General features: G+C 40.4%; 1 protein-coding gene across 1 annotated transcript; it reads right to left on the bottom strand.

Moving 5' to 3' along the window:
* Positions 1-203: 203 nt before the first annotated feature.
* On the bottom strand, positions 204-13,042 carry LOC120560259 (zinc finger protein 462-like). The gene is made up of 12 exons (XM_039802531.1): positions 12,920-13,042; positions 12,495-12,540; positions 7,313-12,402; positions 6,942-7,231; positions 6,435-6,553; positions 5,554-5,688; positions 5,178-5,421; positions 4,835-4,977; positions 4,518-4,741; positions 3,720-3,902; positions 2,607-3,615; positions 204-1,116 (listed from the first exon to the last, which is right to left on the bottom strand). The coding sequence occupies exons 2-12, from the start codon at positions 12,502-12,504 to the stop codon at positions 974-976; spliced, it is 7,590 nt and encodes a 2,529-aa protein (XP_039658465.1). The 5' UTR covers positions 12,505-12,540; positions 12,920-13,042; the 3' UTR covers positions 204-973.
* Positions 13,043-13,511: the final 469 nt, after the last annotated feature.

Here is a 13,511-nt window from a genome sequence, read left to right as displayed (position 1 = left end):
TCTACCGTTGGACCCATCTGTAACCTGAGCTCTAAGACAGTTGCTCCATAATTTGGTCAGATAGCATTTCCTTTTCATACCTTGTTAAACATCCTATGTAAATTGCTATCAGTTCAAGTTCGCCCAAGCCAGGCGTTCTTACTTATTTTCTTAAAAAATGTTTTATTGAGATTAACATCAGAAGTAGCATAACAAACCTGAAACACTGTGCTGACACATTTATTACAAACATTAGTTCTACAGTAGCGATGACTTCGTTAACATTGTCTGTCTCACCAGCAGAATGATTACAGGAAAAGACACATTGTATCAATCACACTTTCAGTTTATTTACATTTAAAGTAAATTATATATATAAAAAAAGATTAAAAGTAAATAGAAAGTTCTTTATTTTACATGGAATAATAAACAAATACCTTTATTTTTTGTACTAGTGAAACTCGCTCACTGGCGAACGTAGATATAAACACTGGCGAAGTACACAACAATTTGTATTCAAATACCCAACAGTACCTGAAGGCAGCAGAAGCATTTCCACATACAGTGGTTTTGAGGATGGTTTATATATAATGGATGTATATAACAAGAGTTCAGTGTAAAGTTCTTTGCATGTTTTACAGTATGAATGATTAACATCTCCTTTCACAAAACATGAACAAAAAAAAGAGGATCTTTGCATTAATTATCCATGAATATACATGATATTTAAACAAAGAAATCATCTAAATAAGATCAACCATCTTGGCTCTAAAGTTGTATTTGCTGAACACAACAAATTAAATCCTACATAGCAGCTTTACAATAAAAACGTTTTATTAGAAAAGGTTTAAAATCTACAAAACATGAAAAATTAGTTTGTAACCAGGTTATCCATATTTACAGAGTACAGTTAGAGAGTAGAGGATGGTTTATTCAAAAGTCAAATCTAGCTTCCCATCCCACACCAAAAATCCATCCATAACAAAGAAAAACGTTATATTCCATGTCGCATGATGTGACGCTGCAGTTCAGAGCCGTTCATGAGGTTTCGTCCACAAAACTCACAGGTAAACAGTTTGTCTTCAGTAACCGCTGGGCACAGGACTTCACCAGCTCCATCCGTGACTGTGAGTGCACCTGGAGAACAAGAGACATTAGCTCAGGCTTAATCATTTGATCTATCAAATTTCTGAAAATATTAAGAAATGCCAATCACAATTTCTAGGAAGCAAAGATGACATCTTCAAACTGCTTGTTTTTGGCTCAAACATATTCAATTTATGTGTGGCCGGGTTGGTTCAAGTGGGTAGAGCGGGCGCACATATACTGAGGTTTATGCCTCGACGCAGAGGTCCAGGGTTCGAATCCGACCTGTGACGATACCATGCATGTCTTCCCCCTCTCTCTCTCCCCTTTCTCGCCTAGCTGTCCTATTAAAATTAAAAAGGCGGAACAGCCCCAAAAACATTATCTTAAAACACACACACACACACACACACACACACACACACACACACACACACACACACACACACACACACACACACACACACACACACACACACACACACACACACACACACACACACACACACACACACACACACACACACACACACACACACACTTTACCGCAATATCAAATGGAGAAAAGCAAGAAAAAAAACCTCACATTTGAAAAAACTGAAACCTGCAAATGTTTCACATTTTTGCTTAAAAGCTTGACTGATGACTGGCATTGATCAAAATGATCAAAAAGGGGATTTCCAGATTATGTTGTAACCATGTTCACTCACATACTGTCCTTCATGCTTTCTACATGGTGAGGCCACTAGTGTTTAGTGGTCCTGTGAAACAAAAAAACGTTGATGCCAAAAATCTAAATAATCAAATTCCCTAGTTAAATGTAAGCACATTTACAACTGAGGCAAAAGTAAATCATCAACTGTGTGATGCTATAAGTGTTCCCCTTTCTTAACCCCCCCCCCAGCTACTGCTGAAATGAATGGCTCGACGGTCAACGCGTTTACTGTATGCAGGAATGTCTTTTGTTTTATATGTCTAAAAGATACTACATACAATTAGATTCTATCATTTAAGGGATGTCAAACAACTCTTGTATCATACACTAGACGCATCACACAGACATAAGAAGTCGTTCTGGTAGGTTAGGCAGTATGTTGATTGATACCAGGAGCAAATGTGGCTAAAGTGTTGCTTTTCTCTGGAGATGATGCTGGAGCTTAAAAAGATAAGTAGATTAATCGATCAACAGTAAATTATTCTGTAACTATTTTGATAATAAATTCATTGTTTCAGACACTATCCAAACAACAACAACAACAAAAAACTACTGACTAGTTCTTGCTCTTCCACTGTGATCATTTGATGGTTTTCTGTTTTTAACATGATTGTAAACAAAATATCTTTGGACTGTTGGTCAGACAAAACAAGCAATCTGATGACATCATATTGGGCTCTAAGTATTGTAACTTTTTATTTTTCATTTTGTACATTGTGTCAAGACATCACTGGAGTGCGGGCGAAAACAATGGGTGCAGGTGCTGGACCTGTTGCCCTTTGGTGTGCATTTATTTAGACTAATTGGGATCAATTTAGTATCTTACCTTTGGGCACATGTGGATTCCCAGCTTCCCTCATCGCGTCACCTTCATGTTTCTGATTTGGGCATTTGTTCTCATCGTCTTCAGTGATCATCTCATCTTCTTTGTCCTGATTTCGTTTTAGATGATCAATCTGATCTTCCATCTTGCAACAACCACGAGGCCGCATTTCTTCTTTGAGATATTCATTCTCAAGTACAGGCATTTCTTGATAGGGGTCTCTTACCTCCTTACTGATTATCAGATTGTGTGGTTGTTCTTTTTTGCAGTTTGTAAATGAGACACCTAAGCTCTCATTATGCCCTATCATATGTAGTTCACTGGTGGGCGGAGGGGTTAGCAAATGCCTTTTAACTGTAAAACTTTCTTGAGCCCTGCTGTTATTTGCTTGTATATGTTCTTTCTTTGCAAAGGCTGAAATTACCTCCGTATTAACTTGATTTTTTGGGTTGTGGGCCAAAGTGATGCTGCCCTTTTCATCCAGTAATATCATCTCATTTCGAACATGATCTACAACATCAGTCTCAATGTCCTCTGTCTTAACCGTTCTATCCTGATCTGCCTTCTTGTGTGTGTTGTTGATTCTGCCATCCTCATCCAGCAGTCGGATATTACGAAGTATATCGTCTTCTACCCTAGCCTCGATGTTCAACGTTTTATGCTCCAGATTTTTATTATGTAGCTTGTGGGCCTGTACTTTTTCAGCTATTATACCAAATGTTGGTGAGCTCTTCTCAGCTACCTCCACCTTTTGTTGTGTGAACATTATGCTGCTGTCCTCAATATCTGGTTGTGCTGGCAAGACCATAACATCTTGTTCTTGTGGTTCTTGCTCATGCTTCTCTTGGACAGAAGCGTTTGGTTTTGTGTTTTCATACTGAAGGTCCGACACCAAGCTCTTGGAAGGGCTTTCTTCTTTCCTTCTGTCCTGACCTTTTTTCTGATATGCTTCTTTGCTCTGTAGCAAAATTTTCTCCCCTTTTTGGGGGGGGGGGGGGGGGTGTTTGGGTGGCTTATCACATCGGTGACGGGGGGGGGGGGGGGGCCAAACTCTTCCGTTTCTACATCCTCACTGACATTGTCGTGGTGCTCCAAGTTAGACGAAGGTTCCTCTACCTGATCTTGCGTCTCATGTGGAACTTCATCACAGTCAGTGACAGGCTCTTCTGTTTCTACATCCTCACTGACATTGTAGTGGTGCTCCAAGTTAGACGAAGGTTCCTCTACCGGCATCCTATCAACCCTTGCTTGTAGCTGTTCAAGGCTGACCTGACCCACAAGCTCATGATTCCTCACAACCTGCAAAAAAAAATAAAAAAAAATAAAACTACAAATGTACAAGAACCCATACAGCCCATTTCCAGCGCAGGAAACGTTTCCATGGACAGAGGAACCATTTCCTTAAATCAGGAACCTGTGCTTCAACCAGAGGAACCACCACTAGTCCCTGCTCTGAAGGTAGTGCTTTCAGATGAACAGGAACAATTGTGGTCTCTCTACCTACCCCAATTTTTAGGGTCTAAGGGGCAGAGAGTGGCATATGCTGGGGAGATTGTAAAGATTGTGGAACGTTTGTAATATTAGGCCATATCAATAAAACTGACTTGACAAGATTTGCAATGCTGGACATGCAGACACAAACCTTGCAGCAGCAACAACTTGTGTTTGGTTGAATAGGGGCTCCGGTGTCGACCCCTGCAATACTCTTTGAACCCTTTAAGAGTTCAGTGAATAACTTTTATTCTCTAAAATGCATTTTTATAACGGCTACTGATAATGTGAAATAAAGAAGGTGTCTGTGATTCCCTTTTTCTTTTTCCAAATTCAAGTACATTGAAAGTGGATCATTTACAATTCCATCAAACACAAAGGAATTCCAGAGATGCATAGAGGAGTTTAGTAACAAATCCTTACCTGATGCTTATCGCTCAGGTGTGCCTCCAAGTCGCCCAGCCGAGTGCAGTCGAAGTAGCACAGCCGACACTTGTAGGGTTTAATGTCATCATGCCTCGTCATGTGCAAACGCAGGTTGTCAGCACTTCCGCTTGTGAAAGTGCATTTGTGACAGCGGAAGACGATGCCTTGAAGGTAACGCGACAGCTTCGAGCGACGCACCTCTATTGGCACAACACGTTCCTCTGAAAAAAGAAGAAGAAATAAACAAAAACACTGAACATAATGGGACAGGTGAGGATACGAGTGGGGAACACCGAATCTTGTCGAGTACCTACCGCGATGCAAGACGATGTGATCGATCATGTTATTCTTGTTCTTGGTCTGGTAGAGGCAGAAAGGGCAGCGGAGGTCTTTCTGATGAGTGGGTTCTGACTGGCATGTAGAGTGACCTGTCTCCATGTGCATTTCCAGGGTTTTCCTAATAAAAGGCAAGAGAAACAAGTGGCAGGTGTATGGAGACAACTTTTGCATTTTGCATAACAATAATAAATAGGTAATTAAAAGGTTAGTTAAAAGTAGAAAAATAAGACATTTACAGTAGTTCTTACATTGAAAAAACATTCCCAATTTTATGCAGAGAAAAATACTGGTTGTATAATAATGGTGGTTGTAACTTACCTTAAACCGGTGAAAAAGTCGCAGTCCTTACACCTGAGGATCTTCTTTCCATGGCGATTTAGGTAGTGTCGTCGCATACTAGACAGGTGTCCAGTACTGAAATTGCATAACTCACATCGAAGAAATCTGCTGTCAGGTAACTTGGTTTCTTGCACATTAGATTGAGACGGGGCATCAGCCTGTGCCATCAAGTTATAGTGGTTCAACTGTCGCTGCACATCTGGGGGCTCCAAGTACAGCGATTCTGTCAAACGTACAATCAATTACACATTTGTTTACAAAAAGTACAATTCTCTGCTTGACCTTATTGCAAAAGTGTGTTTTAAATATATATTAAATACATTACGATATATAGAACATAATAGGAATGACTTGCTTTCAGTTATTTCAGGTTCTTCATCAGGTTCAGGCCAAATGTTTAAATCCTCTGATGAGCTGAAGAGCTCCTTGTCGGCCCTCTGAGCACTCTCCTCATCTTGGTTGTCAGTCTCATCATGATCCGAAATGACATCTGAGCATTCAGCAATGGTTCGAACATGGGAGGAAAGACAGAAAAACTTGCAATATGACAATACAAAGTGCTAAGCCAAAACTTGGGTAAAGCATTATAGTTGGCACTACAGAGAATATGTAATGCCCACAACCTGTTCTTTTTGTATGCTGGAAATTCTTCACAAAAGAAAACCATTCAGAGTGAGAGAAGTGTCTATTAATATGACTGCAACAGCCCATATTTAACAATATTTGGCTGGATGTCGGTATTAGGAAATCCTACTGATCAAAATCAGCGAGCAGAAATAATGCCTGGGAGCTACAACAGGTTCAATCTACACTTAGTTGTCAGTTGATTAGATCCACCTGGCTAAAATCAATATAGTCCAATACAACAGCCCTGCAATAAATCCTACCTTCAAAAATGGTTAGAATGTTTATTGTTTAAGGGAGGCATGGCTCCACTGTGTGGTCATTTTGGAGGATGTAGTTTGTGGTAAAGTTGAACTGTATTAGAGGTGTTTGTAATATTTAGCCTACCCTCATTGATAGAATATTGGTGACGTGTATACCAGTAACAGCTTATTTATATTATCATCATCCTGGCATACACCATGTATGCCAGGATGTCCTTGTATTGCTGACCCTTCAATATATTATTGGTGATCAGATATGTCAGCAGCTAAAAAATGCATCATAGTAACATCATATTATTACCAATTTATTGAATGTTAGGTAATAGTGTGTTATATACAAGTTACTTACCTTGATGTGTTTTCATAAAATGACTCCTCCACAGGCCCATGACGGTCGTCCGATAGGAACAGAAGCTACATCGGAAAGGCTTTATTGTCCCAGCTTTGTACAGGACGTATTTGTTGATGCTGTTGAGACGATGACAAAAACAAAACATTCAGTCAGATCACCGATAGCTCATTACTAACTAAATACAAATTGGTGGTTCTGGACAAAAAGGACATCAAATTGTGTAATGTATGTTTAACTTAATACCTAATTGTACTAATAATACTGTATTAAAGATACTTTTAAAGTATTAATTAGCTCTCATTTATGTATGTGTAAGCCCAAATAGCAATTATAAAAGTTTTTACATAAACAAATTTGGGACTTTTGTTTTGAATGGTGTGTATCGTAAAGAACAGTATTAAGCAATGATGGACTGAAATTTTTGCCACTGCTAAATGCAGACTGACTCGACATTTTACTTTTGGCCCTAATACCTAACTCTAAATCACCAAAGTTTCTTCTTACTTGTGCTTTAATACTGAGGTAGGCAGACTGTTCAGCTTCTTGATGGCTGCCACGGCTGCATGGCTGCGCTCATGCGAACGCAAACCTCTCAGGGACATGAATGTCCGTCTACACCGTTTGCAAGGGTGTTTGTCTTCTCTCGATTCCAGCTGTGGTTGCTCAACATCAGTGGGTTTCGAAGGGGACGATAGAGGACTTGGTGACAAAGTTAAGGTCTCTACTTGTGTCACATTCCACTGGGCCAGTTCCTCCACAGTTTCCAACATGAGAAGTTCATCTTGCCCACAGTCCTGGAATATGAAAGACAGCAATAGTTAACAAAGTAGCTAAATCATAAATCGTAAATGACACTATTGGCAGAGTCAACTTACTTTGATGAATTTGGCCTCTGGTGCTGTTGTTATGACAAGTGATGCCGTTGTCTTTGCAGCCTTTGTCCTCTTTTTCTCACTCTCTCTGTGGCAATCCAGGTGATACCACAGCTTTCTGATTCCATTCATTTGTTTGTTGCAGTGGATACACCTGTAAAGACCTGTACTACCCTTCCTTAATCCTTGTGATAACATAGTGAAGTCCAATATGCCATCTGAGCTGTGAAAAATACTGTAGTGGGCAGCAAGAAGCTGAGAAGAGTCAAACATCAACTCTGGACACTTCTTGCATTTGATGGGTGCACTTTCCTCAGATTCAACTTCAGACGGTTTGCTGGGTCTGCGTTTGTTGTACTTCTCTAGCAGCTTGTAAATGGCAAGTGGGTCCAATTTGTGAGACTTTTTGTAGTGACTTTGCAGGTATCTGCGGAAGAATCCTTTATAGGTACAAATGTGGCACTTGTACAGCGTTTGCTTGTTCTGTACTGAAAGTGGGTCTGGAGTGCCCAACTGGTTTCCGACTCCGATTTCTGTGGCGCTCACTGCTGAGGTTTTGCTTTTTGAAGCCTCCAATGCTGAGCCCTGACAGCTGTGATCAGGTTGCTTCTCAGTTTCAATGTCGGCTGAATGTTCCGAAGCGTCTGCCTGAGCCGGATCATGGTCCCTGTCACAGTGGATTTTCAGTTTCTTCAATGATGCATAAATTAGTGGACATATTTTACACATGTAGCCTCGTTCATTAGAAGATTTTCCAATTGAACACTTAACCATGTTGGTTACAAGTATTTCCTGTGTTTGAAGATGATCTGCCCTGGCTATGACGTCTGGATGCCTCATTTGGCAGTGAGTGAGTATGCCATGGTAGCTTGCATTGATATAGGGACAACTTGGACACCTGTAGACTAGTAATGTGTTGTTTTCCACTGTCGTCATGCTAGATTTACATGCCATGCCTTGCTTCTCATGGGCCTGCTTGTATACTGGTGCATAGTATTTTAAGAAGCTGTCCTTTCCATGTGTCTTAATATAATGGCTTCCAAGTCGTTTTTTCTTAAAATAGGAATTACAACACAGGACACACTTGTATACACCATCCTTAACCATTGAAACGGATGCATTCTTGTGGTGAACCTGCAAGTGTCGACCAAGCGCAATTTTTGTGGTGCACTTATAAGAGCAGTGCTGGCACGTAACTGCTGCATAGGTTTTCTTCCTTAAAAAGGAAGCCTGTGATACTGATCCCCTTTTGCTTAGGGTCTTATGCTGTTTCATTGTACTCACAGCCGATGGTTTAGGCGCTGGTTTCACTGTGTTTGGCACAGTTTTTGCCACAGTCTCAGTATGGTCCTTCTTGCAGTGCTTTTTCAGCTTCTCCTGCGTTGCACAGATTTGTGGGCAGGTTTCACACATGTAGCCACCATGTCTCAAACTGCCACCAGGACTATTTGTTTTCAAACGGTCACCCGCGTTGTTTAAATGTGCTTCATCCATGGGATGACTGTCCACCCTGGATGCGAGGGCAGGATGCTTCATCTGGCAGTGAGTGAGAATTCCTTGATAACGGGTATTGATGTAGGTACAATGTGGACACTTAAAGACATGCAGCCGCGTTTGGACCTGCTCTTGCTGTTTATGTGAATTTTCAGTTACGGCTTCATGGTGTTTAATTCCACAGTGGACGTTGAGACCGTGCTGGTTGTGAAACCTTGCAGGACAGAAAGGGCACCAGAGCATTGTGGAGGACGCGGTTGCTTTAGGAGAACCAGGTGACATGTCAAATTCCAGGGGCTCTTGGTAGGATTCAAATGACCCTGGCATATCACTGTGGTCTTCCACCTGCCTGTTTGCACTTGATCTCTTCCTCTTGATGACATTCAGGACAGAGCCGTCTTCTTTCACAGACCACGGATGAACAACATGGTAGTGGCGTGTGATGGCTGACATTGAGCTACCTTTAAATGAACATGCTCTGCACGAAAATGTCTTGGTTTCATTTTGTCCAGATCTTTGAGATGGCAAGCTGCCATCAGTGCCATCGCTATCACGGATACCAATGGTGTGCTTTATTTGAGGTTTCTTCGTTCCAGGAGGACCTGTAACGGCGCCGGCGTACAACCGAGCAGTCACGTACTCAAGGCTTGGTCTACGTCCTGGGTGTTGTGCCTGGTAGTGTTTATAGACTGCGGCTGCTTCTTTGTGAGAAAAAACACACGTGTCACAGTGATACCCTGCCTTTAAAGTTCCTTGTTTGAAACACATTCTTAAAACCTCTGTGACTGATCTATTTGTCTTGTGGATTTTCCATAGATGCCTTTTCAAAACATTTACATATGGAGTTCTGTATGGGCATCTATAGCACTGAAGGATCCTCTGTGCTTGTGAGGCTGTCATTGAGGGTGATGCTGGCGCTAAGAAGGATTTGGCAAGCTTCTTTGTTTTTTCATTTCCTTTTCCCCCTAGGGATGCATGGTTGACATTTTGTTTTTTTCCAGTTGTATGTAGGTGCAATTTCTGTGTCTTCTCGTGAACCATAGACGTATACAAAGAGATGTGTTCGCCATTAACAACAAATCCACGATGTTTTTTGCTGTAATGCCGCAATATGTAGTCCATAGTCCTCTGTCTATAGTTGCAAAAGTGGCAGAAAAGCATATCTTCATCACCCTCATTCATAAGAGGAAGAGGTAGACGCGTAGAAAAGGACAACTCCTTTGGTTGAGTTTTAGATCTTTCAATTTCATCACGAATCAAAGCTGTATGTTCAATAATACATTCCCTGCTGTAAGGAAGGTCTCTGTGAACTTGGTTTTGATGACTCACTACTCCAATTACAGCTGGGTTTCCGTAGTTGCACTTTTGGCAGTAAAACAAGTTTTCTGCACATGCATAAGCATTACACTTCGTCACCAAAGAATTTGCTGCCTTATCCTCTTCATGTTGAAGTTCTTTTTCACTATATAGATCAGCATGTTTATTAGTTTTAGAATCAGAAGACGTAGGACTTGCTGAGGCCTCAGCTTCACTTTGAAGTTTCTTTTTCTGCACCTCAGCACTATACATTAAGATCTCTTTAGTACCTGTTAGTGCGTGCATAGCATGTTTTGCATTATGATGACCAATCACACTTTTGATTTTGGTACTTGAATAACTGCAAAACTGACAGTAAAACAATTTATCTGGTGAACTGCTGGATAAACTGTCATTTCTAACAGACACTTCCCTATTGCGTTTGGTAGGCAACTTCTTCCTTTTACTTCGGTCCTCTGCAGATTCCACTTTCTTAGTTTTAGGAGACTCTGAATGAGTCTTAGAAGCTTCTGTTGCTTGCTTCCACTGTGACAGCTCACCTTTTTCTTTTGTTTTCTTAAAAAAATCGGAGATGTTCGTTTGAGGTGCAGATTTGACTGGCATAACCTGTGATGTTCTATGCGATGTGACACAAGCTGACTGTTTGATTTTGTCTATTGTGACTTCTTCACCTGGGTGATTTTTTTGGTAGTGGACATGCATGACAACAACTGACTTATGACTAAACTTGCAGTTATTGCACTGATACAAGGCCACGTTTGCTGCCGGAGAGGTGGGATGTTGGGGCGAGGGTGCATTCTGGACTTCCTTACATGGTGTGCAGGCACTCTCAGGAGAAATACCTCCTTGTTTTGCTGGACTGGGTGGTTTTTCACACGTATTCGACTGAGATGATCCCTTTTGGCATCCAATCGCCGAATATCTGCAGTACATCAAGGAATTATCCACTTTATGTGTGGGATGATTTTCCTTGTAATGTTCTTTCAAAGCCTTCAATACATTGGTGGTAAACGGACAAACAAAACATTTGAAAACCAAACTAAGTTCACGTGATAGTATCGTGAATACATTTGGGGCCTCTGGATGATTTTCAGTGTAGTGTCTCTTGAGGAAAGCTACACTTACAAACTCAACCGGACACTGCAGGCAACGAAAGGTAGCACTCTCATCACTTGGATCCTGAATGTAAGCAGCATTATATCTTACATAAGGGTGGCTGTTCTGATAATGAGTAGACATGCATGGGATTTCCATATCACTGTAGTCACAGTGCTTACAAAAATAAACCTTTGAGCTTTCCGTGTTTCCTTTTCCATTGGTATTGACTCCTTCATCTTCGCTAACTTCAAATGAAAACTCTGCATTGCTTGATGATTGTTGTTTTCTTGCGTTTGCGTCCTCTGGGAGCTTTGTCTCTTTTTTGTCTGACTTTGCTTTTTTGGCAGGAGGATATTTTGAACTTTCCTTGTTGGTCCTTTTGCCAACATTGTCAGGAACTGTTTCAATGGATTGTTCCTTGGGCTTTGGTGGTCTCATGTCAGAATTTAAGAAGTGATCATTTAGCAAAAAACGATGAGAAACACCAGTATCAATCATGTTGTGTTTGGCAGTGACTTTAAAGACACCGCTACTGTTTGGGCCGGGGCTTGAGGGAGATTCTTGCAAAAGTATGGTTGCTTTGGTGCTGTCTAGAAGCGTTGTGTCATCAGCTAACTTCCCATTTGATCCAGATGCTGCTGCAAAGTACTTGGTTATGGTTTGCAAGGGTCTCTTGTATGTCTTCAGATCTTTTGAGGAGTTAAGTGTGCATTTAGACTTTGAGGTAGACATAACTGAAAAAATTGAGGAAATCTCTTTTGCTCCTGCAGTTTCACTGTGCTGGTTTGTTGAAATGACATTTATGTCGGTCTCTGGGCTTTCAGAAATAATTTGATTTCCTATTACGTTCCGATCTTCAACATTTTTGTTACATTGTTTCTCATGTTCGTTTAAAACGTCCAGGCTACAAGCTGTAAAATCACAGTGCTGGCATTGAAAATGATGTCCTGAACTGTTGCAATGGTTTTCAGTGTTGGCTCTGTTAGACCCAGGGCATTTTAAACCAGCATCTCGGAGTGCAGAAGCTACTTCAAAGCCATGCACCTGGTGGAGGTGTTCAAAAAGGTAGACCTTAGATTTGAAGAGGAGTGTACAGCGACTACACCTGAAAGACTTGATTTGGGACTCTTGAGTGAGAACTTCATTCTGTGTCGTGGGGCCAGAGGCGGAAACGTTCATTGAATCTAAGGGTGTAAATAACAGATAATGTTGAATACTCAACTTGATTTCATGCACTACATTGAAACATTGTCAGAAAATTGACTGGGATAAATACCTTTTTGCATCTTGCATTCCTCTCTAAACCCAGAGCTATGACACACCTACAGAATAAAAAGTATTAATTATTGCATTTCTCAAGGTACAAAACCAGCAACATATATTTGATTATTACTGTTATCAGTGTTAAAGTTAAGTGTACTGTCGAGGTTTAACAGCGATTTTTAAAAACATTGACAAGAGATCCACTGCGCGCTCCTAAAACATTAAAGGAAAAACTGATCAGCAGTACAGCGATGGCAGTAGAAACAAGTAAGGACCTCGGTCAGGAATGCTCAACAGGAAAGGAAGGGGACGTAACATGCGAGTCCAGTCCCTTTACAGATAAAACTGAGTCGAACTCTTTCAACAAAAAATTTGAAGGAAAAATTGGACATATACAACTTACTAATATAATCTATGCACACAAATAATATAACTTACTCATGCATGCAGGCAATGGATGAGGCTTAAAATGCAACGTTTTGAATCGCTGGTAACGATAACGTGAAGAAACCACAATTTTCCGCCATTTTTCCCGCGACTACAACTCTCACTGGCTTGTGCTTCCGCTCCGATAACAAAACTTCAATGGATTTACTTAATTTCCGTCGAAAATACCTTAAACTTCACAATAAAATTCAGAATGGAGCTGTGCAAAAAAAAAAAAAGCTCACCCAACTTCACTTAATGCACTAGAAAAGACTAATGTAACTAATGAAACATTAATTAAATTTACCAGCCATTCAATTTCATAGACACACGGCACATGTACATGTGCAAATCTAAAATAAATAAAATGTAAAATAATCTATTTTGATGTTAATTTATTTTTTTATTTATCCAAAGGGTGGTATTATTTTTAATATTGAACTTAATTGTATTATTTCATTATTGGTGTATCTCATATTAAAACACCAAACAACCGTGCCTTTATTGTGAAATCACAGACACATTTGACCGGACGTACTTGTTAAATTACATTGCATAAATAAATAAATAAATATTGGCTTGTCTTGTATCCCCTTTTAAAAAT

This window comes from Perca fluviatilis, chromosome 6, assembly GCF_010015445.1.
Source record: "Perca fluviatilis chromosome 6, GENO_Pfluv_1.0, whole genome shotgun sequence".
Classification (NCBI taxonomy): Eukaryota; Metazoa; Chordata; class Actinopteri; order Perciformes; family Percidae; genus Perca; species Perca fluviatilis.
The sequence above is the reverse complement of the archived record's forward strand: the minus strand, read 5'-3'. Positions and strand labels throughout refer to the sequence as shown.

Excerpts from the sequence above, each read along its gene's own strand:
- LOC120560259 (XM_039802531.1), bottom strand. Across the intron at positions 4,978-5,177 it reads GACTTTTTCACCGGTTTAAG|GAAAACCCTGGAAATGCACA; the intron begins GTAAGTTACAAC and ends GCCTTTTATTAG. Across the intron at positions 1,117-2,606 it reads GAATCCACATGTGCCCAAAG|GTGCACTCACAGTCACGGAT; the intron begins GTAAGATACTAA and ends CTTGTTCTCCAG.